The sequence below is a fragment of the Colletotrichum truncatum genome (genome assembly GCF_014235925.2).
Source record: "Colletotrichum truncatum strain CMES1059 chromosome Unknown Contig_0007, whole genome shotgun sequence".
NCBI classification, from domain to species: domain Eukaryota; kingdom Fungi; phylum Ascomycota; class Sordariomycetes; order Glomerellales; family Glomerellaceae; genus Colletotrichum; species Colletotrichum truncatum.
In genome coordinates this window covers 2,054,296-2,081,889 of record NW_027222404.1, presented here as the reverse complement: position 1 = coordinate 2,081,889, position 27,594 = coordinate 2,054,296, and the positions used below count along the sequence as shown (strand labels likewise).

General features: G+C 50.0%; 9 protein-coding genes across 9 annotated transcripts; 6 read left to right on the top strand and 3 right to left on the bottom strand.

Annotated features, from left to right (window-relative positions):
* Nucleotides 1–217: 217 nt before the first annotated feature.
* On the top strand, nucleotides 218–3,518 carry CTRU02_211004 (uncharacterized protein; the record flags this gene model as incomplete). Its single annotated transcript, XM_036721756.1, has 5 exons — nucleotides 218–260; nucleotides 316–420; nucleotides 483–769; nucleotides 829–3,298; nucleotides 3,349–3,518. The coding sequence occupies 5 exons, from the start codon at nucleotides 218–220 to the stop codon at nucleotides 3,516–3,518; spliced, it is 3,075 nt and encodes a 1,024-aa protein (XP_036586128.1).
* A 981-nt stretch (nucleotides 3,519–4,499) lies between these two features.
* Nucleotides 4,500–5,777, top strand: CTRU02_211003 (cell division control protein; the record flags this gene model as incomplete). Its single annotated transcript, XM_036721757.2, has 3 exons — nucleotides 4,500–4,505; nucleotides 4,578–4,762; nucleotides 4,832–5,777. 3 exons carry the CDS (start codon nucleotides 4,500–4,502, stop codon nucleotides 5,775–5,777), a joined length of 1,137 nt encoding a protein of 378 aa, XP_036586129.2.
* A 1,525-nt stretch (nucleotides 5,778–7,302) lies between these two features.
* CTRU02_211002 (uncharacterized protein) lies at nucleotides 7,303–9,170 on the top strand (the record flags this gene model as incomplete). Its single annotated transcript, XM_036721758.1, has 3 exons — nucleotides 7,303–8,350; nucleotides 8,420–8,781; nucleotides 8,835–9,170. 3 exons carry the CDS (start codon nucleotides 7,303–7,305, stop codon nucleotides 9,168–9,170), a joined length of 1,746 nt encoding a protein of 581 aa, XP_036586130.1.
* Nucleotides 9,171–12,254: 3,084 nt separating this feature from the next.
* Nucleotides 12,255–13,133, top strand: CTRU02_211001 (nuclear transport factor 2; the record flags this gene model as incomplete). Its single annotated transcript, XM_036721759.1, has 6 exons — nucleotides 12,255–12,264; nucleotides 12,458–12,475; nucleotides 12,575–12,639; nucleotides 12,694–12,765; nucleotides 12,844–12,945; nucleotides 13,023–13,133. 6 exons carry the CDS (start codon nucleotides 12,255–12,257, stop codon nucleotides 13,131–13,133), a joined length of 378 nt encoding a protein of 125 aa, XP_036586131.1.
* Nucleotides 13,134–13,527: 394 nt separating this feature from the next.
* On the bottom strand, nucleotides 13,528–14,492 carry CTRU02_211000 (carbonic anhydrase; the record flags this gene model as incomplete). The annotated part of the gene is made up of 3 exons (XM_036721760.1): nucleotides 13,528–14,123; nucleotides 14,260–14,370; nucleotides 14,477–14,492. 3 exons carry the CDS (start codon nucleotides 14,490–14,492, stop codon nucleotides 13,528–13,530), a joined length of 723 nt encoding a protein of 240 aa, XP_036586132.1.
* A 3,497-nt stretch (nucleotides 14,493–17,989) lies between these two features.
* CTRU02_210999 (60S ribosomal protein eL8) lies at nucleotides 17,990–19,190 on the bottom strand (the record flags this gene model as incomplete). Its single annotated transcript, XM_036721761.1, has 4 exons — nucleotides 17,990–18,190; nucleotides 18,268–18,777; nucleotides 18,842–18,916; nucleotides 19,188–19,190. The coding sequence occupies 4 exons, from the start codon at nucleotides 19,188–19,190 to the stop codon at nucleotides 17,990–17,992; spliced, it is 789 nt and encodes a 262-aa protein (XP_036586133.1).
* Nucleotides 19,191–20,068: 878 nt separating this feature from the next.
* CTRU02_210998 (pp-loop atpase superfamily) lies at nucleotides 20,069–21,271 on the top strand (the record flags this gene model as incomplete). Its single annotated transcript, XM_036721763.1, has 1 exon — nucleotides 20,069–21,271. The coding sequence occupies one exon, from the start codon at nucleotides 20,069–20,071 to the stop codon at nucleotides 21,269–21,271; it is 1,203 nt and encodes a 400-aa protein (XP_036586134.1).
* A 226-nt stretch (nucleotides 21,272–21,497) lies between these two features.
* Nucleotides 21,498–22,009, bottom strand: CTRU02_210997 (small secreted protein; the record flags this gene model as incomplete). The annotated part of the gene is made up of 5 exons (XM_036721762.1): nucleotides 21,498–21,518; nucleotides 21,571–21,665; nucleotides 21,706–21,736; nucleotides 21,798–21,890; nucleotides 21,962–22,009. The coding sequence occupies 5 exons, from the start codon at nucleotides 22,007–22,009 to the stop codon at nucleotides 21,498–21,500; spliced, it is 288 nt and encodes a 95-aa protein (XP_036586135.1).
* Nucleotides 22,010–22,920: 911 nt separating this feature from the next.
* CTRU02_210996 (moz sas family protein) lies at nucleotides 22,921–26,347 on the top strand (the record flags this gene model as incomplete). The annotated part of the gene is made up of 3 exons (XM_036721764.1): nucleotides 22,921–23,593; nucleotides 23,647–23,694; nucleotides 23,745–26,347. 3 exons carry the CDS (start codon nucleotides 22,921–22,923, stop codon nucleotides 26,345–26,347), a joined length of 3,324 nt encoding a protein of 1,107 aa, XP_036586136.1.
* Between the last annotated feature and the right edge of the window lie 1,247 nt (nucleotides 26,348–27,594).

Below are 27,594 nucleotides of genomic sequence, written 5' to 3'. Positions count from 1 at the left end.
ACCTACATGTAGTCAGTTCCGATGCGTATCTGCCGGCAAGAGGTGCCCCATCAGTATCTGGAAAACCATCGCGACTATTTTGCCGTATCAACTTGTCTGTTGACCACACTCCATACGTGGCTTCCTTCACAAGCCAGTGAACAAACAACAACAATCTTCGACGGGCTATTGACAGCCAGAATTGACCCTGCCGGTTTGGCTTACAATCGCGGGCGAGATGCCTGCTTCGACGATGGAGGGTCCAGTTGTGGCTCTATCATGTGCGCTGAAAACTCATCATCGCTTGCGTTCGAACCTAGCGCTAACATACGTCAGTCGCAAACAACTTTTGGGGCAAGGAAGATGCAGGCGTGGGGCCCCTTCTCGACCGCATGCACGCAGCCAAGCAGACATGCGATGAGTTGAAATACTTCTACAGTGGTAAGTCTGCTAATACATTGCACATCTGTAACAGATCCCGCCATAGCTAATCAACAACTCAGCTCGCGCCTCGATTGAAGAAGAATATTCTCGAAAGTTGCTATCCCTATGTCGCAAGTCCTTAGGCTCCCAGGAGACGGGAAGTCTGAAGACTTCCCTTGATACGGTTAGAGGTGAAGTTGAATCGATGGCAAAGCAGCACCAGAATATTGCCGCGCAGATGAAAACCGAACTGGAGGAGCCACTTGCAGCCTTCGCTGGTGGTATGAAAGAGAGGAGAAAGATTGTTCAGAACGGCATAGAGAAGATTCTCAAGACCAAGATACAACAGACGCAGCACGTCAACAAAGTAAGTTGAGCCTTGAAAAGCTTGGTATAAATCAAGCTCGCCATTGACACATGACATAGACCCGAGACCGCTTTGAGCAGGAGTGCCTCAAGATCAAAGGTTACCTGGCTCAAGGTCACATGGTCATGGGCCAAGAGGAGCGAAAGAACAAAGCAAAGTTAGAGAAGACGCAAATTAGCGTTGCAACCTCGAACACCGAGTATGAAAATGCGGTGAAGGCCCTCGAGGACACCACGACGAGATGGAACCGCGAGTGGAAAGCAGCGGCAGACAAGTTTCAAGATCTAGAAGAAGAACGGCTTGACTTTACAAAAAGTAGTTTGTGGACATTCGCCAACATATCTTCCACGGTTTGTGTCAGCGACGATGCCTCGTGCGAGAAGATTCGACTCTCGCTGGAAAAGATGGATGTTGAGACAGACATTGTCAGCTTTATCAAGGAGCGGGGAACTGGCCAAGAGATCCCCGATCCACCAAAGTATATCAATTTCTGCCGAGGTGACGTTAATGATACGCAGTCAGAATCTTCTGATGACGACAATTATTCCGTTGCACAGTTCCCGAGGAGTATCAACCCGGCGTTTCGGACATCTTCGCCGCAGCCGTCAACTTATGAGTCACACCATGATCCGAACTCAAGCCTTGCACAGGATCTAGGTCACAAGGAACCAGTGCCGACAGCTACTAGGAATGGCTTTCCCGACATGGGACGGAAAGATACAAGCCCTGCCTCTACGAGACAGTTGGTGCTGGAGACAGGTCGTAAAGCAAGCCCTTCTCGAGACTTGGTACCGGATACCAGGCTAAAAGATGCAGGCTCTCCTTCCAGGAGCTTTGCACCGGATCTTTCTCACAAAGATGTCAGCCTCTCATCTAGAAACTACTCCCAAGAAGCTTCTCCCAGAGATGTCATGCCCCTTGCTACCAGGGAGTCTTCGAACCTTACACAGAGAATGCCACCACCTGTCGAAAAGCCACGCCAAACTGCTCCTGTTGCCCACCAAATGTCTCAGCAGACCCGGCTTCCCCTCGATGTCACCCAGCATGGCCCTTTCCCGTCAATCCCACATGAGCCATACCCTCTTGAAGGTATGACAATGTTGTGCCGTACCGGGCCTTCTTCGGAGCGTAGTTCACATCCTCCGTCAGTCCGGCCATCGAGTCGCGATTCTCAGAGCGACTATTCGAACCCAACCTCACTCTCAAGTCAAGGGCCTTCGAGCGGCAAAGTGTCGCCGATTAAGCAAGAACAGACAAGCGCTCAGGTGTCATCTTCTGATCAACAGGTCTTAAAGAAAAAGAGCGGCTTCTTCCAGAACCATAGTCCGTTCCGTCGAAAGAGCGTCAAAGAAATACAAACACCACCTACCAATAGAAACACCTGGCATCCCGTATCAGCTCAAGGGAGTCCATCTCGGCGACCTCAATTGTACAATCAGGACACTCCGAACCTGCTATCGGACAGGCCAACCATAAGCCCTGAGCCAATTGACGCAAACGCTAGTTTGGCGTTGAATGTAGGGCGCAATGTCTTCTCGGTCACTACTCCGGACCTAGAAAAGCGAAAGGGTTCTAATATCCAGTCTGCCGAGCAAGAAACGGACCCGATCGCTTTGGCCCTCGCCGAGCTCAAGGGCGTCGGTGTAGGCAAGCAATCCAGTATCCGCGTCTCAGCCGACCGCTATCATGGCATCGCAACACCTACGCCAGGCTCGCAGCCCTTTTCAAGGTCGGTTCCTCCAGCTGTTACGAATAATACCGTAGCTGCAGCGCTTCGAGGGACGCCGCCTCCTTCTTATGATCAGCAAGTTGTCCAGAGGCTCGGCGTCCCCCCACAAGCTGTAACGGCCAAGGCTATGAAGGAAACCTCACAAAAGTTCGCTGACCAAACCCGCACCATGTTTAACCCAGTAGCCCGTCCAGGGACTGGATATGCTGGATCACCTACCTCTCGGCCCATGACAAGAGGGAGTGATGTTCCTCGGGCAGCTTCACCAGCTCCACTTCGCAGCGCCTCCCCAAGACCTGTAGCAACTGAGGATTCTCGAAACAGCTATAGAAGTTCACCACGCAGCGGTTCTCCAAGAGTCCCGGCAAGCGATGATGTCCGAAGCGGCTATCGGTCTGCGTCGCCCAACCCTCATAGTCCTCTTGGGCGAGGCCCATCTCAGATGTCACAGATGAGCAGCACACCCAGAAGAGGCTCGGAGAAACCGTATTACCGCCAGAACTCGCCAAGCAATATTTCTAGAACGGCGTCGCCGGCATCCTATAGAGAACAGACGCGCCCAAGCAGCAGTCATACTCAGAATGACATGGCGGTCCAACTGGCGCCTGTGGGGGATGACAGCTACGGGTCGGTGCGCGGGCGAGCTGGTAGCCGACCAGGAACAAGCTTGAGCAACCGAGCTATGGGTCTGTACGAAGGCGGCGGACCACCGGGCCAAGGCGAATCAAGACAGCGAAGTAAAAGTGTGGCTGACCCCTCGCGACAGTACACGCGTGATGGCCGACCAATCCTGCACTTCGGTAAGTGCGTGCGACGGCATTTGCTGATATAGCGCTAACATGTCGAATAGCAAGGGCTTTATACATGTACCAGGCCGCTATCCCGGAGGAACTGGGCTTCTCCAAGGGTGACCTTCTTGCGGTGTTACGGCATCAGGACGACGGGTGGTGGGAAGCTGAAGTACACGGAAGCAACGGACAAATTGGGCTGGTCCCAAGTAACTACCTTCAGCCTTGCTAAAGAGATTGGAGGAGAGATATTATGACAACGAAGGGTAGAGACTCGATTCCATTTCTTGGAAGTGCAAGTAGCATGATCGACCCGCGCTGATGATGGTTTATGATGTTGTTGCGCGGTGATAGGCTTTGCTTGTTTTCGATTTTGTGTTCTTGCATGTTAGGAGTTCAGGTTTTGTATGGATATATATTCCATAATAATGTGGTTTTTTTTTCCTTTTCCTTTCATGATGGCTAGGCTTTGAGGGTTTGAGATTTAGTTTACATTCGTGTCAGGAAACGTCTGCAAGCCCCAAAGTAAATGACGATCTTGAGAAATTGAGGGCATGTGTAATCTAGTAAAGATCGATGACACACCAGCTAGAGCTAGAGCTCCTTGGGGAACTGGAATTAGCTAAACTGTGCTTGGATCAACTCATTCCAGCTGTTGGTGGGGCCAGTAGCCACATGCTAGTACTATGTACCTTCCGCATCATGGTCGTTTTCCCTCAGTAGCGTGAGTAGTTGATTACAGACAAGCAAACGTGTGAGGTAGCCGAGGAGAAAGCTACCTAGCACTACCTAATTATATCATGGCAACTAGTAGATAGCTACGAACAGTTTGATCCTTGGCTTCGGTGGCTGAAGACGTCTTGTAAGGCTCTTTTTAGCTCAGTTCACACTCGCTGCAAAATTGGGGTACATTCATGAGCACGCCCCTTGTCACCAAACCCTCACCTCAAAAGTACTTTCTCCCTCTAATCCCATCCAACATTTTTCCTCGGGGACATGCGCAAGGTCATCTCCCTTGCTCAACCATTAGCGGTCATCTTGTGCTTCTAATACCTGCGCGCATTTCAAACAGACATCACAAATAACCGTGCTTGCAACCACCCAAAAGCTTTGCTACGATTGCGAGCTGCCCCGAATGCCAAGTGGTTACCGGTCGGTCTTAGTCAAGGTGTCATACGGCCTGTGACAGCAACTGCAGCAATCCGTCTTTGAGATGATGGTAGGTAACCCCATCTTTGACATAAGGTAATGATGTTCAAAACTAACCATTCGCGCAACCGCGCTACTCTAGGAGGCTTTGGGCAAGGCATCTCGAGCGGCTGCCTCCAAGACAGCACAGCGGACTCTGGTGAACTTGAGCCTTCTCATGGGAACCTCTCTGATACTCCTGCCCTTTGCCGCCATCGCTTCCGTCCTCTTCTTCCGCAACTACCTGCCCGATCATGTAGTAACGGTGCCCGTGCATCTCCAGTATGGGTGAGTTGGCCCGCCACATCGATTTCTTCTTGCTTCTACCTGGTTGCTCTCGCTTATACAGATTTCTAGATCAGGGGTCAATCCTTTTGGGATAGCCACCGTCCCAACCTCTAAGCTGAGAACTCAGCAGGAGTATGACGTGTCTGTCACGTTATCAATGCCTCGATCGCCAGCGAACTCAAATCGCGGCAACTTCATGGTCGCACTCTACTTCCTTGACGCAGGGCTCCCATCAACAGACAGTAGCTTCGTGCAACCTCATACCCTCCCCGAGCCCTACGGTCACTTTGACGACAAAACTGTTTTGTTTTCGTCGCGTCGGCCAACTCTCGTGCCTTACCAGGATCCATTGATATCAATGGCGTCGCGGATTCTTTTTTTACTTTACCATATACTCGTTTCAAACTCACAAACATGCGTGCTCACAATACCTATGGCTGAGCGTGCTGAGCTGTCTAAGGGCTCTGTTCTTCCATCCTCGGCTTATCTTGAGATCCAGGGTGGCCAGACAATTGAGACGTACCACGCGTCGATAACACTTACAGCACGATTGCGTGGATTACGCTGGTTGATGTATCGATATCGCCTGTCAACGCTAACACTCGCAATCTTGCTGTTCTGGGGATTTGAGGTCTTGTTCATGGGTGGCGCCTGGTTGATCTGGTCTGGTCTTTCAGGCTCGGGCTGGGGATCGAACGGCATACCGGGCGGCGAATCTTCAAAATTGACAGCGCGGGTTAAGAGAGAAGACGCTAGCGGTGTCGATGAACTATCAGATGCGCCGAGGACATTCCCTACCTATGGTAACCAGGCGCCGTTGAGATACGAGCCTGACGTTAAGGAGGAAATGCAAGCAAGCTCTCGCATGGAGGACTTAGTGCCACTGGGCGGTGAAGCGGACGATGAGGAGGAGGACGATGGACGGGGCAGTTTCAAGGGTGACTCAGGAATAGGAACAAGTTACAGCGAAGGGGGGTCCAGCAGTGTCCGACGAAGATCATCGCATAACCGCTAGGATGATGCAACCGCAGCATGGTCCCTGGCGGAAAGGGAGCAGAGGCGGTTGAAGGACGAGCCACATCATCACATTCATGTGCGCGAGAATGAGAGGCCATTCTGTCGATAATCAACCACAATACACCAAGCCAGGCAAACATTGAGGTCACTATAGATAATTAAGCTGCCCAAGCCCAAGATACTTTGCTTCGTCATGATACAATAGTCTTGATATAGGTATCGTAGCCAATAGCTTTATCCAATCCTCTACATTGCAAAGTGCTTGTCCACATGAGGTAATCGCGCAGATGTTGCTGTTGAAAACATTTTCTCATCTGTGGTGGTGAACTACTCATTCAGGTGCAGTGTTTCGAATAGTCAAGCCCCGTAGTTTATTGAGTATCTGCTGTAAGCTGCTATACAAATCCGTGTGTTCCACGTCTGATGTGCCTGCATGCTTAGATAATCTGAAGTCTTGGTCCCGGCTTCCAGGCCCATGTTCACTTAGGCCCCGCCACCCCCTCCAACTCCTTCCCCTCCCACACTCACCGCACTTCACACCGCAAGGCTCAGTGGGATTTTGGCCCCTGTAGGTACGAAGTGTGTACGTTTTCTTTGGTTCCCTTCTTTTTCTTGGACGACACTGAGAAAGGAGGGGTTTGTCGTTTTTCTCCCCCACCACCACTCTGCTTCTACACTGCAGTGCATTTCTCCCCGGCCATTCTCGGGGTTTTCCTTGTGCAACTGACCATCACACACTACCTCGCTACTTGTTTACGGCTTGCTGCTGTTTATCCGCGCTCACACCGCTGCCCTGTGCTGTTGACTGTCCCGCTGCTTGATAAAAAAAAGCCTTGCCCTAGTATTGGCTAAGGCAGCAACTGGCGTCTCTCAGCCTTATCAGTTTTCTTCCGTTAATACTTTGTGTGGTCACTGACGTGCGAGGTCGATTTTCAGCCTGAGCTGTGTCTGGTCCCAGCCATTGGGGGTATCATGCGCACTCGCTTCTAGACCTCTCCGCTTCAGGTCCCATAACCCGTCAGATCCACTCAAGTCTATCAGAGACGGTGAGGGCCAGCAAACCTCAACCTTAGCCTCACCACCTTGGCTTCATCTGCGCCATCCGTATCTTTCCTCCTCTCCCTTCCTCCTCTCTTGCTGCTGCATGCACTCAATTTCCTCCTACTCAAGCTTTCTCAACGGCCTTTCTTGGCCGACATCAACGCCCACTTTACTCAGGGCATCCTGCCCGCTCCACCGACCCTTTCTCTTTCGACACTCGACGTCACTCGCGCGAACCCCGCCACTGCAATCCGCTCCCTCGGCCGTCCCCCGTGTCAAATCCTAGAGCCCTTTCATAGGCATCCTTACCTAGCGAGGCCCCACCCCCGGAGCCGCGCGCCTTTGGTTTCCACGCTTTCGCGACAACCTTGCCCTCGATTTATCGCTTGATCGCAGGCTTGCGTCGCTGCTGTTCAGTCTCTGACGAATCCTTTGTGGACGAAATAGTGCGACGCGCCAACGCGACATAGCCCTTCGCAATCATGCCCTGCTTCAAGGGCATCGCCGTCAGCATACATGCTAACGGCGCGCCTCTCCCCGAGTATGGCATGCAAAAACAATCTCGTCTGTCCCGGATTAGTACCTATATACCTGTGCCCCAACCGAGCATCAGCCCCGATTCGAACAAACCAGAACCTGCAAAGTTTGCCATATCTATTACTCTTTTGACACCAGGGCTACCGATCCCTTACTCGACACCAAAATCCACAGAGAGCAACCCCTACCCGAAGCCCCAGTTCGTTGGGGGTCTTCCAACCGCTGCCCATGGCCCATCAAAACTATCTGGCGTGGTCAATCCCTATATTCCCATGACCAACTCGGAAAACGAAACGATAGCCGCCTATATTTATTTTGATGGGAGGTCAAAGGAGGAGGTTGCTACGCTCCTTAGGCCTGGGGAAGAGACTTGGGTTAATAGCCGCTGGGTTCAAGTCCCTGATTCGGAGGGCGGTGGTTTGGCCGAACGCGAGTTTCTCTTTCGGGAGGTTGGGCTAGAGCGCTGGCTGAACGGACTGGACCTACAAGGTCACGATGCTGCAGAGAAGCTTGAACGTCGGCGGCAAAAGTTCGAGAAGCGACGCCGACGTCAAAAGGTTGCCACCGAGTCTTCTGGCATGCACGTCGAAGATGGACCCAATGGACCCCGCGATACTCTCCGTTACGGTGCTGACGATGGGTCTCCTGTCGAAGCCGTCTTCGGTGAGGATGACTCTGACTCCTTGTCTGATGATGATGATATTCCTGAGGCAACTGGCCAAATCAAGGTGCTCATGTTTCGGGTGCTAGCATCTGGGGAGATAAAAAAAGGCGAATACTCGCCACAGTTTGACGCTCACGATGACGATGACGATACGGATGCTGCAAACGAGGGCAATGGAAACGCAGGCGTTGATGCCGATGTCGAGCACACTACGAGCTTTGCTAAGCCCAAGACTTTGGACCCTAAAACCATCAGCACCCAAACTGTGACGGGCATTGATGGTCCGGATAAGCCATATGCGTCCTTTACCTTCTTCTATCGTGGAGAACGTAAGTCTAACCTGCTATGCCTTGGACTGCCCTGTACGCTTGTTTTGTAAACTGCTAACACTTCTGCAGGGCAACTCCAAAAGATTGGCATTATTGCTTCCTCAAGAGCGCCCCAAACAACCCCTGGCTCGGCCAAAAGGCGATCAGGCCAGCTGGACTTTTCCAGTCTAGGACCTCTTAAAACATCCGGTACTGTCGGCTTCTCGGCCTTCAGAGACCAGGATACAGAAGCTGCTAGGAGACGGAAGGCCCGCAAGAAGAGCAACGGGAATGTTGGAGGAGCCCTCAATGATGATAGTGAGGATGATGACGATGAGAGTGAACTCATTGGCAAGATGCACGAAATTGACGAAAAGGATGTTAACAAGACATTCGCCCCTGAGGACGTCCAGTTTCAAGGAGAGCTTGCTGAGGGCGTAGATCGCATCCATGTAGGTGGCCAAAACCTTGCTCTCAACCACGATTGCTAACATGGTGTAAACAGTTAAAGAGACAACACTCAGCTGAACCTGATCGCCCTGCTACTGCGGCTGCGACAAGCAATGTTGGTCTATTTGCTTCCCTTGCGAACTCCTCCTCGGATGCTAGAGCGACCACTGAACCCGGTCAAGCACCGACAGACCAGGCTGTTTCAGTGGAATCATCAATCGGTAGCCCTCTGAAGAAGCACCGACCGAGTATTAGCGTCAAAGATGAGCAAGGGTTGGGGAAGGCGACTAGTTCCAACACAGGATTTGATGAAATTTTGAACCGTTCCCACGAATCAACAACAGCACCGCCAACTTCCCTTTCAAACGAAGCAGACGAAGAAGAGTTGTAAAGCAAATCATATCCCAGAAGACGGTAGCCACACTTCAAATGGTTGCATATCCAGTTTCGTGCGGTTGCCTTCTCTGATTTTCCTAAATACCATAATGGAGCCAAACACGGTAGGCGAATGAAAGGTGGCGCGGTTGAAAGACCAATCAGACAGCATAGAAGCCGGCGGTTACTGGATTACATTATGAAACAAAGGCGGATTAGAGACAACCAGTTGACCGGCTAGCATGGGCATCGGCTTTTTGTCGTGTTGTTGACACAAATGATAAAGTACAGAATAAACACTCAAAGCTGCCAGCCTTAAACCATATGCTAATGCCAATATGCACAGGACTTATGCCCATGTCATGTGAAATCTTCTTTCTGTTTTATTCAGTTTGGTCCCATAGGTGCCTTCCCAGAGTCAGCACATACGTGTATGCTGACATTTTGCGCTATTTGTACTAACTATTGGATGGATAGACAGGCAATTGTGAAGATGAAATTGCGTTTCCCTTCCTCACCAGGGCAGAACTGGGGTTCTGTGTGATTTCGAATTGTAAAACCTGCTTCATGAGATTGATAATTTGTCAAAACCCGTCTTCCAAGCATATGCCTGATTAGAGGCAAAGTAACATGGCTGGCATTCACTCAGTCAATGAACAAACGGGGAACACCAAGCAGGATTACGAACGGTCATATTGGCACCACATCAAACATTTACATGCTTTGAAGCAGAAGTGATGGTTCATACCATAACTTTATACTGAGCATTTGCAAATACATGGGTGTAATGATAGCAGCTTATGATAGCAGCTTGAAAAAGCCACTGGCACCAAATGAAAAACACTTTTTTCCCTTCGACTTTTCCGCAATGCCTGCATGCGTCAGTGCACAGAGGCGCGGACGAGATAGCCAACCTTGGAAGACGCTTTTCGCAGCGGAACACGCGTTAGACGAGATCGGATTGGTGTCATTATCATGGTCATCGATATGCCTACCGTACTTGGTGTTGTTCACCGGTTGTGAGGTCCTACTGCAGCCACGCGTACATTATGTTTGATGCTCTGCATGCTCGGAACTCACAAAGGGAGGGGGGGGGACACCTTTTGAATGCCTTGCATATCTCTTCGTGGGAAAGTCAGGAAACCGATCACGGGTTCGCATGCCACTAATATCACGGGAAGATTTGTTATGATGTCCGAGTACTTCGGTAAACTCAGACTGGACATAATGTTGTATACTACCCCTACTATAACCAACATTTCACTCGTGAGCTGCTGCACCCAAATCAAGTGCGTCAAAACGCGTCCCCTCAGGCATAGTGCAGGCTTGATCAAATGACTAAGATTCTCACACAGACGGTCTACGCGTTATGTAACAAAACATTCTCTCAAGCCATTGAATGTTAGTATACATGTATGTACCAAGACAATGGTATCGCTTTGGTCCTGCTTTCTGATTGTTACTTCGCTGATGTTGTTTGCCCTGCGGCTTTTGGCACCATAGTCACAGAACCAACAATGCTCTGCAAAGTATCGTGTGCGACAAGCTCGACCTGCAAGTTGAGGATTATTATTTCTAGAGACGCACGCAGGCACTTCTCACAGTGGCTGGTTCACATGCCTGATATTAGGAGTTGCCAGTGAAGTCATGTTGTTGAGAGCTAAGACGAGGCCAATGCCATCTTCCCATACCAACGTCCGGCAGCACCAATTTCTCACGAAGCGGATTGTTAACATGTGTAGCACCTATCCTGTGGTGACCTCCAGACACGGCCCTCGACTACAAATTTACTCTAGTTAGATGTTGCCCTTGCGAAGCTGAGGGGGAAGTTCAGGAGCATCAAACACTAAACACACATCTACACGTTCTGAGACATGCCAGTGATTCCTCGGGCTAACAGTTCATTTCACCACACGTGGAAACTCTGAACAGCATCGATTAAAAAAAAAAAAAAAGTGATATTACAATCGTTGAGTATACAACAATAACAGACAGTGATATTAAAGCGATAAATCGCCATTACTGATGACATCTAACGCCACCACTTTCACGAATCCTCCACGGATCCATGCACGATCTAGTCAAATAAGACCAAAATTAAATTCGGACACCAAAACCACCTGAAGCATTTGTTAGCAGGGATATCCAACCAATAAATGTCTTGCGGATGAACTATAAAGAAAAGCTACAGTCAGACTGTTGAGCTTGATAAATTTGAATCAACATGATTATTCAGTTGGCCGTTCTTAAGAAGAGGTGATCATCAAAGTAGCGAATCGAGGTTGTTTGTTAGAGAAAGGGGACTTAGTAGCCTTACCTTGTGTGACGAGACCAGAAGTGTGGCAAACTGACGATTAGCAGACTTGTGTATGATAGTAACCCACGGAACGGACAACCTTAGTCAAAGTTGGACTGTCAATGCGGCACGTCGAACAGGATGTAGATGGATGAGAAGAAAACTGCCTCGTTCTCTGTTGAGAGCAAATTTGTAGCTGGAGCTGGACCCATCATTAGCTGCGCACGGTTCAGGAAAATAGGTAAGCGAGATTTTATGCCGAGTCTATTGCATGAGTCAATACGACAAAGACATAACTTGTCATCCTAAGCTGTGTAATTGCATACGAGTCTGAGCTTTTTTTACCCAGTGCGCAAGGGGTTGCCTCTTGCGACGGGCTGCCGAGATCCACTGTCAATAATCGAATGCATGGAATATGTAAGGTCAGGCAGCTGCTGTGTGTGCCCTGCCCCGCCGCCTGTGTGATTGTCAGGTACTAACGCCTGTCAATGAGAATGTACCTCCAGGTCATGCCAGCTCTTTCCACCGTATTCTGGCTGCAAGCTGTTGCACAGCGATACATGACACCTATCAGTGACTCCCCGTACCCATAGCAGCCTTGACCCCTCTCAAGGTTCCTTCCCTTCACCCACTACCACCTCCATTTACTTCCATCGGAGACTCACCCCTCTTCCTCTCAGCCTGACGAAAGCTCCTCCCACCAAAAGCCCACCAAAAGTGTTGCCCTCGTAAACACTTCGTTTGCCCATCGACTCGATCCTCAACTTACTTTAAACCAGCAATCTTCCCCCAAAATCAGGCAAAATGGCTGGCAGTAAGACCCCCTCTGTACCTTTGTTTTTCTTTTTCTTTCTTCTTTTCGCTCTTCAGTTATGGGCTTTGTGTACAAGAAATGATGCTTATCGATGCGATGCGCTACGCTGTGCTTCCTCAAATCCTCTCGTTTTCTTGCTTCTGATTGATGCTCTCTTTGTCTTGCAGCGATCACTAACCGCAGTAATTTGCAGATTTCGAAGACGTCGCAAGTAGGTGTCTTCCTCACGACCTCGCCACAGCTCCCCACTTCCCATGATTATCGACATTCAATACTGAGCCCAAAAAGCTGATTACGTCCACACGAACAGAGCAGTTCATTGAGTTCTACTACAACCAGTTCGATACGGACCGGAAAGGACTCGGAAGCCTTTATGTGAGCTGTAATGTCTTTGTTATCTAGCCTGTCAAAGCTGACTACGATGAATAGCGCGACCAATCCATGCTGACCTTTGAGTCGGCCTCGGTTATGGGCGTCAACTCCATTGTTGAGAAGCTTTCGGTGCGTCCGGTGTTACTGACACGCAGTCTTGCGCGCTATGGCCTTCCTTAATTTGATAACTAACTGTTCTCGCCACAGTCTCTCCCTTTTGAGAAAGTCAAGCACCAGGTCTCGACTCTTGACGCTCAGCCCACCCTCGAGGGCGGTGGCATCATCATTCTCGTCACTGGACAGCTCCTGGTAGGCTATAATATACTTTCTCTGCGTTTGATTCTTCCATTTGCAAGACAAGACGCAGCTAATATGTGAGCCCACAGGTCGACGAGGAACAGCGCCCGATGAACTACACGCAGGCGTTCCAGCTCCTTCGCGATCCCTCCGGTAACTACTTTGTCTTTAACGACATCTTCAAGTTGGTATATGGTTAAGTCCATGATTTGGGATGAGGACGCGCGCACCGTTCGCAAGCGGGATCCGCGAAGTGCGGAATGTTGGTGGTTAAAGAGATGACGACGTGATGAGAGTTTCGGTCCCAGTCACGAGGGTCTGGGCGAAGGTGGAATAGGGCTCCTACCCGGTTTCTTCTCCCACCCTTCTCTTGTTTGCTTTCCACTATTATCCGTGGGGTTCAGGCGAACATGTCGACAGATTCGTTATTGAATTTGTTGAAAAATTTAAGACGCATCTTCACAGCCACATGGCTCCTTTCTCAGAAAAACAAACCGAACCAGAGAAAAAATTACATTGTGCCTATACCAGACGCCACTGACGCCTGCATAACATTTGTTAACTACAAAATCATCCTTTCTCCAGGCATCTTGCTTAGTGGACTTCCATGGAAGCATCCCCTCCGTCGCGGAAAACCAATTGTGCATGCGCCCCGCGGACGATCTCCTCTTCACCACCCGTAGACACGATGCCTCGAGCCCCGCCCGCTTTTGGTGTTCCAAATCCCAGGTCTCTGATGCGACCGCTAGCAATATCGAATAGGCAGCCATGCACTTGAAGACCGCGTTCAATGACGGCGTCCCGAATGGCCATGTTAGCCATAAGGACCTTCACCCCAGCCTCGACGTTCAATTCGGCAATACGAACAGCACGTGTATCCTCGTTTTTAATGGCAGCAAGTTCCTCGGCATAATCAGCCCTAACGGCTTTGAGGGGTGTCAACCATGTATCAAGGACACCCCCAACACGTGAGTCACCAAGCGCAGCCTTAGCGCCGCCGCAGGCAGAATGGCCACAAAGAACGACATGCTTGACTTTGAGGTGGACGACGGCGTACTCTATGACAGCTGAGGTGTTGATATCTGTTGGCGCGACAATATTGGCTATGTTACGATGGACGAAGACGTCACCAGGTTGCAGGCCGAGAATCGTGGTCTCTGGTACTCTCGAGTCAGAGCATCCTAACCATACTATTACAATATCGCCATATGTTAGCTGAGAAAATAAGCTTCCTTGATGTGACATCAAACAACTCGGTCGTTGGGGACGGGGCGGCGTGAGGTGATGAACATCGTGAGGCGATTAAAAGGGGCAAGGGAAGCATACAGATAGAGGGCGATTGGCCAGATGCCAAGTTTTTGAAAAAGGCTGGATTCTGATGTGACTTGTATCCTGCCCAAGCCTGGTTAGAGCTGAGGGCGTACAGGAACTTGTTTTCTGCGTCAGGCGAACAAATTGAGTCAGCTCTCATGTATCAAACGCGATTGACTGCGGTCCATTGCCCTTTTGTTTTTGTTTTATAGACATATGAACAGGTACTCACGGTCATGAAAAGCCATAGCAGTCAAGTCCGCGTTTGTCTTTGGGACAAACGGATGCGTGTAAATTCGCAGCCCGATGGATAAATATCCGAACCAAGCCAGATAGTTTCAGTAGGAGGGCTAAAGGGCGACGGGGCGAAAATGGTCGTTAAGAAGTAACGATATCGAAAATAGAGGAGCTGAGGAGGTCGAGCGGGTTCGTTCTTGTGCCTGAACGGCGTGATTTGCGACCTAGCCGAGGCCTGCGGAAGTAGTAACACTGTTCAAATAGGAGGTAATTCTAATATAATCTCTTTGTCAGATATATTCTTCCAGAGCTAGGTAGGGGGAAACACCCGGGCCGGTTGCCAGAGCACCTTTCCGGTTTCTTGTTCTTCGGTTGGACCGGTCCAAAACCAAGCTTCCGCTGAATAGGGGCGCTGTGGCAGGAGGCTGCCGGTCGGAATGGACGGCAAGTACATGAGCATGGGGATGGGTTGGACAGGTGGTTCTCACAGCTGACAATCGCCACACCGTAGACAGCAGGTGGGTTGCTTAAACTTCAAGGTCTTACAATGATGCTCGCGTGGTGGCGGACGCCGGGTGCCGTGGTGTGACAAGATTTTTCTTGCAGAACTGTTGTGCCACACAGCTGTAAGATGGGAGGTTTGCTTGACTGGGCAAGTAACGATAATTAGTGTCCGTCGCAAGGTTTCAGGCATTCGGCGGAGGAATCAAGGGAGGGGGGAATTCCCATGGTTGTTGATTGGGTGGGGGAAAGGAGCATATGTGAGTGGCAGCGTAGGGAAAAAAGGGTAATGGCATAGGGTATTCATCCCATTCATGTATGATGTGTGTGTATAGGTGATCATCTAAAGGGTAGCCATTCGTGCTAAGGACATACATAAACTTGCGTTAGGATGGGCAGAGGCATGCAGCCAGCGTGGGATGTTCGGGGCCCCGGCTTCGTTGACGAACCAATAAGACAGTACCGGGACGCGAAAGTGACTCCTAGAGTAAAACGGAAGGCAGGGAAGAATGCCGCCGTAAGAGAGCGCCTGAATCCAGCAAAGGTGAGTTCCTGCAGAAGGGGGCGAGACAATGTACGAAAAGGGTGGTGGTGGCCGATGGTATATGAGCTTAGATGGAAGGCATGGCGGTAATATAAGTAGAGAATGCTAACTGATTCACAGGTATATCGCTGGCCACGGCGGATTACAAAAATATCTCTACATTCTGCGACAGTCCCAGTCAATGACACAGGTCTGCGCTTGTGAACCAGACTTGCGCGTCTCTGGGGGAAAAGCTCCCCGCACCGGGGGAAATTCAGACAGAGCCAAGACTCAACGAGTCGCCCGAGACCGTGCCATCCCAGGGCATAGAAATAGGTACCTGTGAAAATATACATATGGTCTGGTGCAGTTGGTCTGGCGTGCGGAGAATAATCGCATACACAAACGATGTATTGTCGTTCCTTTGGGTCCATCCTTGCGCCGTTTGCCCATGCAAGTTCGACTCAGCCCAAGCATAATAATCTACAAGGCAGTTTCCAGGGCCCCATGCTAATCATACTTGAAGCGACAAGGACTACACGGCAACCACTGGACCTCCCTGGACATCTGTCACTCATGTGGTCGGCGGGCTGTCTGACACGCAGAGCGGATGTCTGGCTCCTTGAGTGTGATAGGTTCATCTCGCGCACGGACGCCATATCTTTGTGATATCCACTCCTAGAACATGAAGCAGGATATGATTGATAATAGTAGCGAGGATGAACCAGATCCAGGGCTTTCCCCGATCATGAAACAAGTAGTCTCGAACTGTTGATCATACATAGCTTCATCTGGCTTCGAAGTACTCACTAAATATGATGGATGGGATATGCTGAATCCACTGCGATCTGTTGTGCCTCCCCAGCTTGACCTGTCTTCCTGCTCACCCGACGGTCGTACGCCTGAATTGTTCTGTGCGTACATTTTCTCCCTACTTCTTAAGTGGCACTTCCGATTAGGAGGAGTTGCTTCTACCGTTTGATCTGACACCAAGTACAAATAGATATAGATCACCAGACCAATTAAATAATTCCCAAGAGGGGGAAATACTCAACAGAGGAAAGGAAGCATGAGCACAGAACTTGGGAAATGACCTGGCTCACCACTTTGCCCAGCAGACCTGTTAGAGGCACCGAATTTTGGTACATCTGGGCACACACTTGCGACAACCACCCGAAGTGAAAATCGGACACAGGCGACGTGAAGATATAAAGCAAAGGGAGACGATGAAATGCTTAGAAAAGCCTGAGATTAAAGGTTGGTTTGCGCAGCGTTCTGCGGCGAGCTCCATGCTTTCATTCGTCCCCCATCTGGACCGTATTTGGCCAGTTGCGGAACGCCGCGACGGATTAACGCGTGTGATCAAGAGATGTTTAAGAATAACAAAGGCTAGAGGAAACGCTTTAAACGCCTGACAAGCAAGAGTATGGTTGTTGCATTGGCTTGGCACGGCAGTTGCATTCATGTAACGCAGCTTAGCAGTAACTAAAACAACCTGATTTCAGACAGTGATCTCGCACATATGGACACAATCCTCCCTGGTGAATCACTTTCAGTTTCTATTTACGAGGGCCTATGCTGTGAACTACCCCTGTCATTGACCAACCCCGCCATTCAGCCTGACAGCTGAACTTCTACAACTCCTGAGCAGGTTAGGATGTTACCAAAGAACCAAGCCTCAGCATAATAGCGGTAACGTATGTATTTAACCTCCAAAACAGTGAGAACAAAGAGCGTTATATGGCTTTAGCAGATGCTTGAATGCCTGGGTTGGCTGACGTTGAGTATGCCTCACTATACACCTCTGCGGGGGTTTTAAATATTAGTTTAGTACATGCCCATTATTTCTTCCTTTTCAAGTAACAGGTTTCCAGTACTTAGATCTCGGGACTAGACGTAGCCAGTTGCCGAGTACCCGCTACAATCCCTATGAGTACTGATGCCGATACAGCTATCAGTTCCTGGGGGATTCCTAGTGGTTTGCAGAGAGAATATTTCTATCACTTGGATAACAGCTGGTTTGCGTTTGATTTATATTCACCTATCTTTATGGTCCTCTTTTTTTTGACGTCAGTTGTGATATCGCCTTAAACGAAGAGAATTCAAAGTTGTCAGTCCATAAAGAGAAACAGCCGGTGAGTAGTTTCGTTGTGGGTGAAAAATCGGGTTTGTATACGAACTAACAATTAAAACCCCGGCGGAGGTGTAGCTGAGGTGACAAACGCCAAGACCGTGGTAACCGGGTAATGCATCTTCAAGTTTGACGGAAAGGTTACTATCCTGCTCTAACCAAAAGCATGGAAAGAGTCTGACATGGGCATGTAAGCGAAATCTGGGCGGCGAACGCAACTGCGACGTGGAGACCAAAGCTGAACTGAAAACCCAAGATAGTGATCCCGACGCCATGCCAATTTTTTATAAATCCGATAACCTCCAGTGACCTAGTCTCCTAATGCACTAAAAGCAAGCCGGGCAGTGTACTATTTAGACCTTAATGGCGGTCTCAAGAGCCTTCTTCTTCTTCTCGGTGCGCTTCTGGGCCTTGGCACCCATGATACCACCACCCCACTGTTTTCTCGCCTGCTCGGTCTTCTCCAGGTATCCATCCTTGATGGCAGAAATGAGCTTAGAGTGCTCAGTCTTGTCCTCGGAGCGAACCTCGGTAAGTGCCAACACGGCAGCAGTCTGAGGGAAAAACCACGGGTCAGCATACCGAAAACCATGCAAGATTCAACCAGCTCGAGGGATGTATTCATGCTTACCTTCTTGTGAACAACAGTACCAAGACGAGCCTTGCCCTTGATGATAGCAAAGGGGACACCCATCTTGCGGCAGAGGGCGGGCAGGAAGATGACCAGCTCAATAGGGTCAACATCGTTGGGGATCAGAACAAGGGACGCCTTCTTGTTCTCAATCAGACCAACAACGTGGTTCAGACCGTACTTCACAGTGTAAGGCTTCTTGCTAACATCCTCCTTCTTCTTGCCCTCCTTGATGGCAGTGGCTTCCTTGACGAGGCGCTCCTTCTTTTCGGCCTTGGTCTCGGGTCGGTACTTGTTAAGAAGCTTGAAAGCCTGGGCAGCGGTGTTGCGGTCGAGAACGTGCTGGAACTGGGCGATGGCGGGAGGGACCTTGAGGCGCATGCTCAAGATCTTCTTCTGGCGCTGGAGGCGAACATACTCGGGCCACTTCACCATGCGGGAAAGGTTGCGGCGGGGCTGGATGTCCTGGCCGATGCCAAAGTTGCGAGGCTTGCGCTCGAGAAGGGGGTTCTAGGTAGCATGTCAGCCTCAATTGACCTAAGCAGCGTTGACGTTCGTAATGGAGGGTACTGACCTTAGGGGCCTTCTTGGAGCCAGCCTTTCCCTGAGGGAAAGGGGCGGGAGCCACCTTCTTACCGGACTTGGGAGGCTGTCATTGAGAAAGAAAGACATCAGCGAGTTGTTCCTATCAACTTGTGTCTTCCTTGAACTCTAAAGAGGAGAACGGCAAAACAGTTCAACACTTCTCAGTGTTTCAATGCTTTGCCCTCTCCTCCAGCCAAATCAACATCAACGCCACGTCCTACATGTATACATGACAGGAATAGAAAGGCGGATGGAATTCCATAGCACGTAGAAACGTAGCTGGATGTTCTGGCCTCGAGGGCAGACAAAGTCGTAACTGCTCAGTGTGAACTCACCATTTTGTTGGTTGTCGTGATGCTGCCTTGGGCGGATGGTTAAGAGACGTCGCACTTTTTTCGAAGGCGCAAGTTGGCTGAACGAGGAAAATGTAAATGGACTGTGGGTGGGCAGAGGGAAAAAATTAGGGCTTCCCAGTGAAGTGGGGCCAGGTGCTGGCCTGTCAGAGAGACTGGTATTGTCACGTGATCGCATACACAATTGTGGGTTTAGCAACGAACTGTCCCGATTGGTTCTGTCTGAACCAGATATCGGTACATCAATCTGTTTTCCTTACTGTAACAAAGTCAGATATTAATTTTTGAAAGGTCACTTGTTTACCTCGCTCAGCGACAAGGAGCACCTTATTTTTGCTTTATTGCCTTTATATTGTATCAGTTGTCTTATCTAAGCTGGCCCTCTGCGGTGATCTGTATCAGGTTTCTATTCAACATTTACAGCTTCCATTACTGAAGACACTGTTTCGCCTCTTTCACAAAGTCATTGCCCGTTCAGTTTCGTATCTTAATCTTGTCAGGAGGAATTTTTCATCGCAGGATAACACTCTCAGTGATGTGGGGTATATGTGCATAAGTGAACAATTACGGAGCACTTTTTAGTGCTGAAATTTTGGCCCGCCCCCCCCCCCCCCCCCCTTCCTTTTGTCTTCACCCAGTGCAGGGCTCTTAAAGTGCGGGGCATTCCAGTTGCGCCAGACACAGCCTTCTCAAACACACATCGGAGTCTTTCACCAAGAAAGCGGCAAGTTTCTGTAGTACTCTTCTTTGTGTTTATTCCACTATAATCACTTCATGTAGGCGGTAGCATTTCTGCTGGTCTTCGCCCCGGTTTCCAATTTTGTTCTGCTTCCCATCAGCGTCGTTCTTTTGCCACCTCGGACATGGCGCCTGTCCTTTGCGCAATTTGCAAGACGCAGCGCGCTCTGGTGAAGCGGCCAAAAAACCACCAGAAACTTTGCAAAGCTTGCTTCATATCTGTTTTTGAAGAAGAAGTCCACCATACCATAGTCTCTTCAGCCATTTTCGCTCGTGGTGAAAAAGTTGCGATTGGCGCTTCTGGTGGGAAAGATTCGACCGTGTTGGCAAGCGTCCTGAAAGCACTGAACGAACGATATCATTACGGCTTAGATCTCGTACTTCTTAGTATCGATGAAGGGATAAAGGGCTACAGGGATGATTCGCTGGAGACCGTCAAAAGGAATGCGCTGCAGTACGATATGCCTCTGACTGTGGTAGGATACGACGAATTGTACGGCTGGACAATGGACCAGGTTGTCGAAACTATCGGCAAGAAGGGTAACTGCACATACTGTGGAGTCTTTCGCCGGCAGGCATTGGATCGTGGCGCCAGAATGTTGGGTATCAAGCACCTTGTCACTGGCCATAATGCTGACGATGTTGCCGAAACCATTCTCATGAACCTACTGAGAGGCGACTTGCCCCGCCTCGGTAGAAGTACCAGCATTGTCACTGGCGACGACTCTAGTGATGTGAAACGCAGCAAGCCTCTGAAGTATTCGTACGAGAAGGAAATTGTATTGTACGCTCATCACAAGAAACTCGACTACTTCAGCACCGAATGCATATACAGTCCTGAAGCGTTTCGAGGTACAGCACGCGCTCTTATCAAAAACCTCGAACGCGTACGACCTAGCGCCATTCTCGACATAGTCCGGAGCGGCGAGGATATGGGTCGATTAGTTTCAGGGGCAACAGCCAACTCTTCTACGTGTAAAGGAGCTGCTGCCCACCTCCTTGAAGAAGGTTCCTCGGGCGGTTGCGGTTCCCACAATGGCAGGGGCTCGAAGGGAGATATCGCTCAGCTGGACGCAGAATTGAGCCGGATTGCTGTTGATGCAGACCTGGCGACAGATTTCACGGGCTCAAGACCTGCAACTACTATGAGCAACGACAATAGCCATTCTGGGCCAGTAAAGCCTGCTCCGAGTCGCGTACCACTTGGTACTCCACTTCAGAGGCTAGGTAAATGTGAAAGGTGCGGATATATGTCAAGCCAGGCCATCTGCCAGGCTTGTTTGTTAGTTGATGGATTAAACAAAAACAAGCCGGAAATTCGGATATAAAATATAGATTTTTTTTTACGCCATGGCATCTCGCAGCACCTCTTTGATCCCAATTCCATGGTCTTCTACGCTTATCATCGGCGCTATGGACTCGTCGTATGACCCATTGGACGAACGGCTTGTTGTGACTTGAGTATGAAGTTTCATTGTATGATTGAAGTACGCGAGGCAAGGTGAGATGACCCATGGTTCCAGTAGAATACACATTTTCGTCACAACCTGTTCGTTAAGAGATACGTTTTTCTAACTATTTCCTGGTTAGCTGCAGTGACATCTAGATTTTTTTTGTTTAGACTTACTCTCCAAGGGTTGTTCAGCTCGAAACCTGGCGGAGCTTCCGCATTGTCAATTTGTCCTCGAAGATCGCCCGTAAGTCGTCGATCGCGGTCCATCACTAGAAGGCAATTGTGTTAGTTTGAAATTCGTTGGGCGACCCATGGACCATATCATAAGCGGCATACTTTGCTACAACGATGGCCATATTAGCATTCGTAGCCACTAAAATATCTGAATAGAAGATACTTACTCTATCCCACTGATCCAAACCCCAGCGAGGCTTCTTTCCACCGTTTTGGATGCTTTTGATGACATGCAAACCGGTACCAGTGATGCCGAACATCTAAGTGCTTTCTTAGCAACATGAAAATGACATATAACCAATTGCGGCTAGTATGAAGAGATAGCTCTTACGGCAACCATGATTCCGTAAGGAATCAGCGTCTCGAAAGGAACAGGCATTGTCGCGGGGAGGTATTCGGTCGGGGATGATTAATGTATGTGAGTCCGCGGTAAAGAAATAACAGTAGAAGAGATAAGATGGCCGCAAGCTGTTGCCTTGGCTTTTGGTCGAGTTCAATCGCGATATTGATGGTACAGAGGCCGGACTTCCTAACTTCGTCACGTCGAATTACTGAGGAGAGGCACTCCCATCCAAAATGGAGGTCCACTGGTCCGGTTGGGACACGGCTTCATCACGTGACTTCACTATCGGCATAACCAGTTTTGTGATTAATTTGATTGGCCCTTTCGATTAGCCATTGAGAGCACCGGAGCGTTGGTGTCGCGACTAGCAGGCGGAACACAGTGTTTGTTAAATTGCAGGGGCCACCAGACGGTCTTGCCAGCCCAACAGCCGCTAGAGAAGTTCATAAACATCTTCGAAAACTGGTGCCAATGCATTATAGACACTGTACGTGTCAGTCCAATGTCAGGCACATCCCTTCAGTGAAGTAGACCCTGGGTTTGTTGATCTGAGAATCGACAGCGTATCATCTCTTTGCTTTGCGCCAACCGAACTTGCCTCTGGGAGGTGCATCTAGTTGTGCAATCTCGACAAGCTCTTTAACGCGATACGTTGTGATACCCTTCTTCTGATACATGAAGCGCAACTCAACAGACTCTAACTCGGTATCTCGTACTCGTGTCGTGCACCGTTGTCCTCAACAGGCAGAGAGAACAATTATCCATAGTACGCCGTACCTTCGCAACACGCCCACGCGCCAACCCTATCTCTTTTCTCCATTTTGTGTCAGCGATGGGCCGCGAATATCCAATCTTGGAGCTGTCAGGACGCATTACTCAGCAATAGTGCGAACAGAAGCACATCAAATCGTTGCATACTTCAGTAGAACTATAGGAAATACCTCAGAATGGCTAGCACTCAGCTCACCGAGGAACAACTCCAGCAGAGTGTGGTATTGTCGGACGAGGACGCCGAGTACGAAGACGCCCCCGCGGCTCCTACCGAAAAAGCCTCCAGAAGCACCGAAAGCCCAACGAATTCCAACACCCATGAGGATGCCCTCTCAGACGCAATAGACGTTGTGGATGAGGAGAGGGACGCAAGCATAGTTGGGGAAGACTTGGAAATGAGTGTAAATTCGGACGAAGACAGCGACCTCTCCGAGGAGGAGTCTCTTGATGACGACACTGACCATAACTTTGACGAGGAGGACATAGACCCTCACTTGAAACAAGATAACGGGGAGGAGGGCTCAGCAGTCGCGCATAGTCCGGGTAGCAGCCTCTTGGATGACCTTGAAGAAGACGAGGCAGAAGGCGTTGGCGCTGTCAAGATCCGACCGGGAGAAACCGACGATGAGGCCGAGCTAGAGAGCGAGCATTCCGACTCGCAAAGCGATTCTGGTAACGAATCCGACGGAGCTGCAGCATGGGAGGAGGTTGCCGAGGAGGATGAAGATGATGAAGACGGATCAGAGAATGCTCCAACTACCAAGTGCGTGTTCTGCAAACAAGACGAAGAACACGACCCAGGCGAGGAATTCGAGGAATACTTGACTTGTGTGGGATGCGGCGACAACTGTAAGAATATCCGTGTGCATTCAGTGCAGAATCTAAAGCTGACTAGTACATAGCACACCAACATTGCGCCCGGGAAGCTGGAGCCCTCAGAAGTCCTTACAGTAGGTTGTTCCTCATGGTTTAGTGTAAGCTCACTGACACCTTCGTCTAGGTCCTCCCCACTGGAAGTGTCTTGAATGCACCGCAGCAGAAAATGAAGCGGTCATCGAACCTGCGGATGAAATACCTTACCGGCCCAATCCTGTGCCCGAAGTTGAACTAGAAGTGTCTCCCTCTTCTCACAGGCCGACGACATCTGAAGTAGCGCGGGAAATGCTACCTGCGCAAATCGCCCCCACCGATCCTGATTCCCTCTCAGTCTTCAACCAACCTGTCTTGGATGGTGATCGGGTCCTTCGGAAGCGCAAAACATCCTCCGTCGAGGCGGATGACATTGTTATGTCGCTTCGAAAACGCCGGCGAAATACCTCTAAAGATCGTGAATCAAGCCAGGGTGCAGGTGCTTCTCAAGACGCTCCAAGCGAGGCAGTAGAGAGAGAATCCCGCCGCAAACTACGTTTGAATCCTACCAGAAAAGCACAAGCAGTGACCATCATTCGCCGCCATCGTTCAACAATCGTTAAGATGCGCGTACAGCCATCTGTGCTCAGTCGCCTTCTCTCCAAAAAGTCTGCATCAAATCGAAAAAGGAGGGAGTCGGGGACGTACTCCCGTAGGGGTATCACAGCTGCTGGATCGACATCGTTTGCTTCGTCAGATTATTCGCATCCATTCTATTCCTTCCTCGACCGGGAAACAGATGACATTAAGACCAAACCATACGGTGGGATCCTCAGCGAGGCCGAAGCGGATACATCGAGGACACTGCCCACCAATGATGACCGCCGACGTTTTGACGAGGCAAAGCAGAAGGCTGAGGAGGTTTGGAGGGCACGCCTTCAAAGTGTCCAGATCAGTCTAGGGACACCCGCTAAGAAATCAAAGAAAAGCTCGGGGCCAGCGAGTCAAATTGAGTGCATCGACTTTGGCGGTTGGGAAATCGACACTTGGTATGCCGCTCCTTATCCTGAAGAGTACAGTCGCAATCGAACTCTTTACATTTGTGAGTTTTGCCTCAAGTACATGAATTCGGATTATGTTGCTTGGCGCCACAAACTCAAGTGCCCGGCCAAACATCCACCTGGCGATGAGATCTACCGGCATGGATCCATCTCTGTTTTTGAGGTTGACGGTCGAAAAAACCCGGTGTACTGCCAGAATCTCTGCCTATTGGCAAAACTTTTTTTGGGATCCAAAACACTCTATTATGATGTCGAGCCGTTTTTATTCTACGTCTTGTGCGAATATGATGCGCTCGGTTATCACTTTGTTGGATACTTCTCAAAAGAGAAGAGAGCAAGCAGCCAGAACAACGTGTCTTGCATCCTCACGCTGCCCATACATCAGCGTAAAGGCTATGGCAACCTGCTAATAGACTTCTCATATCTACTTACTCGCGTTGAGCGCAAGACAGGATCACCCGAGAAGCCACTATCGGATATGGGTCTAGTCTCATATCGTAACTATTGGAGGTTGGTATTGTGTCGCTATTTTCTAGACCACGTCTCTGGTGAAAAAGTGGCGGCTGCCGGTCTAAGCATACGGCGGATCTCCGATGAAACGGGATTGACCCCCGACGATGTCATATCTGCCCTTGAAGGTCTCCGATGTCTTGTCCGCGATCCACACTCGGAGTTGTATGCTTTTCGCGTCGACCTGGCTTATTGCAGTGAATACATTTCTAAGTGGGAGCGCAAAAATTATGTCAAGTTACAGCCCGATGCGTTAACCTGGACACCGTATGTTATGGGACGGGGCAACGCCACAAACTTCGAATTGGGGCCTGCCATCAGCGCGATTGCACCGCGTGAGGAAGACGAGATGCAAAAGCCTGTCGAGGAATCACTATCGGTGGTCTCTCATTATGAGCTGGCCTCAAACGGGTGTTCTGTTGATCAAACAGTGGAAAAGCCTATCACTATGGAACCTGCGCCGTCTGATGTCGTTGGTGTCGCTTGCGAAGATCTAAACGAAAATGCCCACCCGCAGCTGGACGTCTATGAATCAACAGAATCGCAAGAGGACGGCTTCGCAAACGAAGACAACGAGCAAGATGTGGCAATTGAAGATACATCACATGAAACTTTGGCGATCCAGGCTATTTCCAGACAGCTGGTAGGAGATGATTGGACCGCCTTGTACAGAGATGTTCCTCCGTCGAGATTCGAAGTCTACCCGCCACCTGGAGGCCGCCGTTCGGACCGACCGCGATCAAGTGCTTCTCGGCCGGCTGTGCCTCGAAGCACGAGCAACAGCTCACGACCACGACGCTCAGTTGGCGGCAGTGGCAGCACCCGAAGATCAACAACAAGCCGACCCAAGAGCTCTTCGTCGTCGTCTCGAAGGAAGACTGGGGGAACGGGGCGTGGACCAGGTCGATGGCCTAAGGGCACCAAAAAAAGCGATTATGGCAACGCCGACAGTGGGCCCGGTCTCCCGCCGGCCTGGATTAAGGAGAGGGCACGTCTTGCAGCACTTACAACAGGCAAGGGCAGTGAAGGGGAAGGATCCATATTAGAAAGTAAGGAGACCATTGATGTGGCTCGTGTGCAGTTCGATGATGGTGCACGGATGTTAAGGGTTACTGGCGGAGAAGAAACCACGGGGATTGACACCGATCACAAAGGTGGTGAGGGCTATCCAGAGGATGAGTGAACGCTACCGGTGATACCCTAATATTCTGGTCTCTGGCGTGTTTGAGCGGGATGTAACATGTAATGTAACTAATAATGCAAAGGCGATGGCCTTGATTGAGAATGACAGCCCTGTGAATAATTGTCTGTTGTCAGACCTGGGATGTTTTAAACTCAGGCTCAGATGCGCATAACCAGATTGACTGCATTGATGTTTTCGATATCCAAGAGAAGAATCAACTGGGGATACCAGGACTTAGGTGCTGACAAGCTTTTACTTTTTACTGGGTCTTTCTGAAGTACTACACCGACATGAATTTAGCGGCAAATGTGTTCATGTCAGTTTGCCTGGGATGCACCGTTGATGCAGAGCGTAAAGATTGGTGATTAAACTGGCACATATCGCCCAGGAGTTCGTACTGTTCCACACTTCATAACGGGCAAGACTTCAGGTAGGAAAAGTACTTACTATGTCTGTACCTTTTGGATTTTACGTGTCTGTACATGTGTGGGTGTGTCGTAATTTTCTCATTTCGGGAGAAATGGGCAGAGTAACGGAATGGTGGAGCAGGGTCTTGGAGGGTAATCCGTTTTCAGGGAAGTGCCCGCCGGCCTCAATCACTGGCAATGAACCTAGACACAGACCAATATATGTACGGATACCTTTACTTCCTTGTGAAGGCACCTTGCATGGCCTGAACGGTAGTGACCTCATTGCTCGTCCACTTGAATTGTCAGCTTACAGCTCACCAGTCACTGTCCTAAGCACTGTCTAACCTTTTCCTTGGAAAATTACACTTTCATCCCAAACCATTGGGACCGCAATGCTCAGCCTCAACTGGTTCCTAGTGCATGCACTTTTTCACCAAGACCTCTCTACCATGAGCTCTGCAGTGGGCACGGTATCTTCTGCTTGACTAATTCTCGGTCACTTGACCTAGCTGGGTCAACCCACAACATCGTACGGATCCCTTACCTTACCTAAGGCATTCCTAGATTTACACCCACAGTCCAAGGTGTAGCATGCAATAGGCTCCCGAGCCTCCGCCTCCGCCCGCCAAGTCGCATTACGCACCTTTCGCCGCACCTTGCGGAGGACAGGCGTGACACTGCCCACACCCGCCAACCAACCCTCAACTTGTTCGACACTGGAACTCAGCGACCCAGTCCATTCACTTACCTAACTTTGACTTCTCCAAACCCCATCATCCCCAGGTCTGACGTCCTCAATCGGCGCTCGTACCAGCACCAGCAGAAGCTGTCATTGCA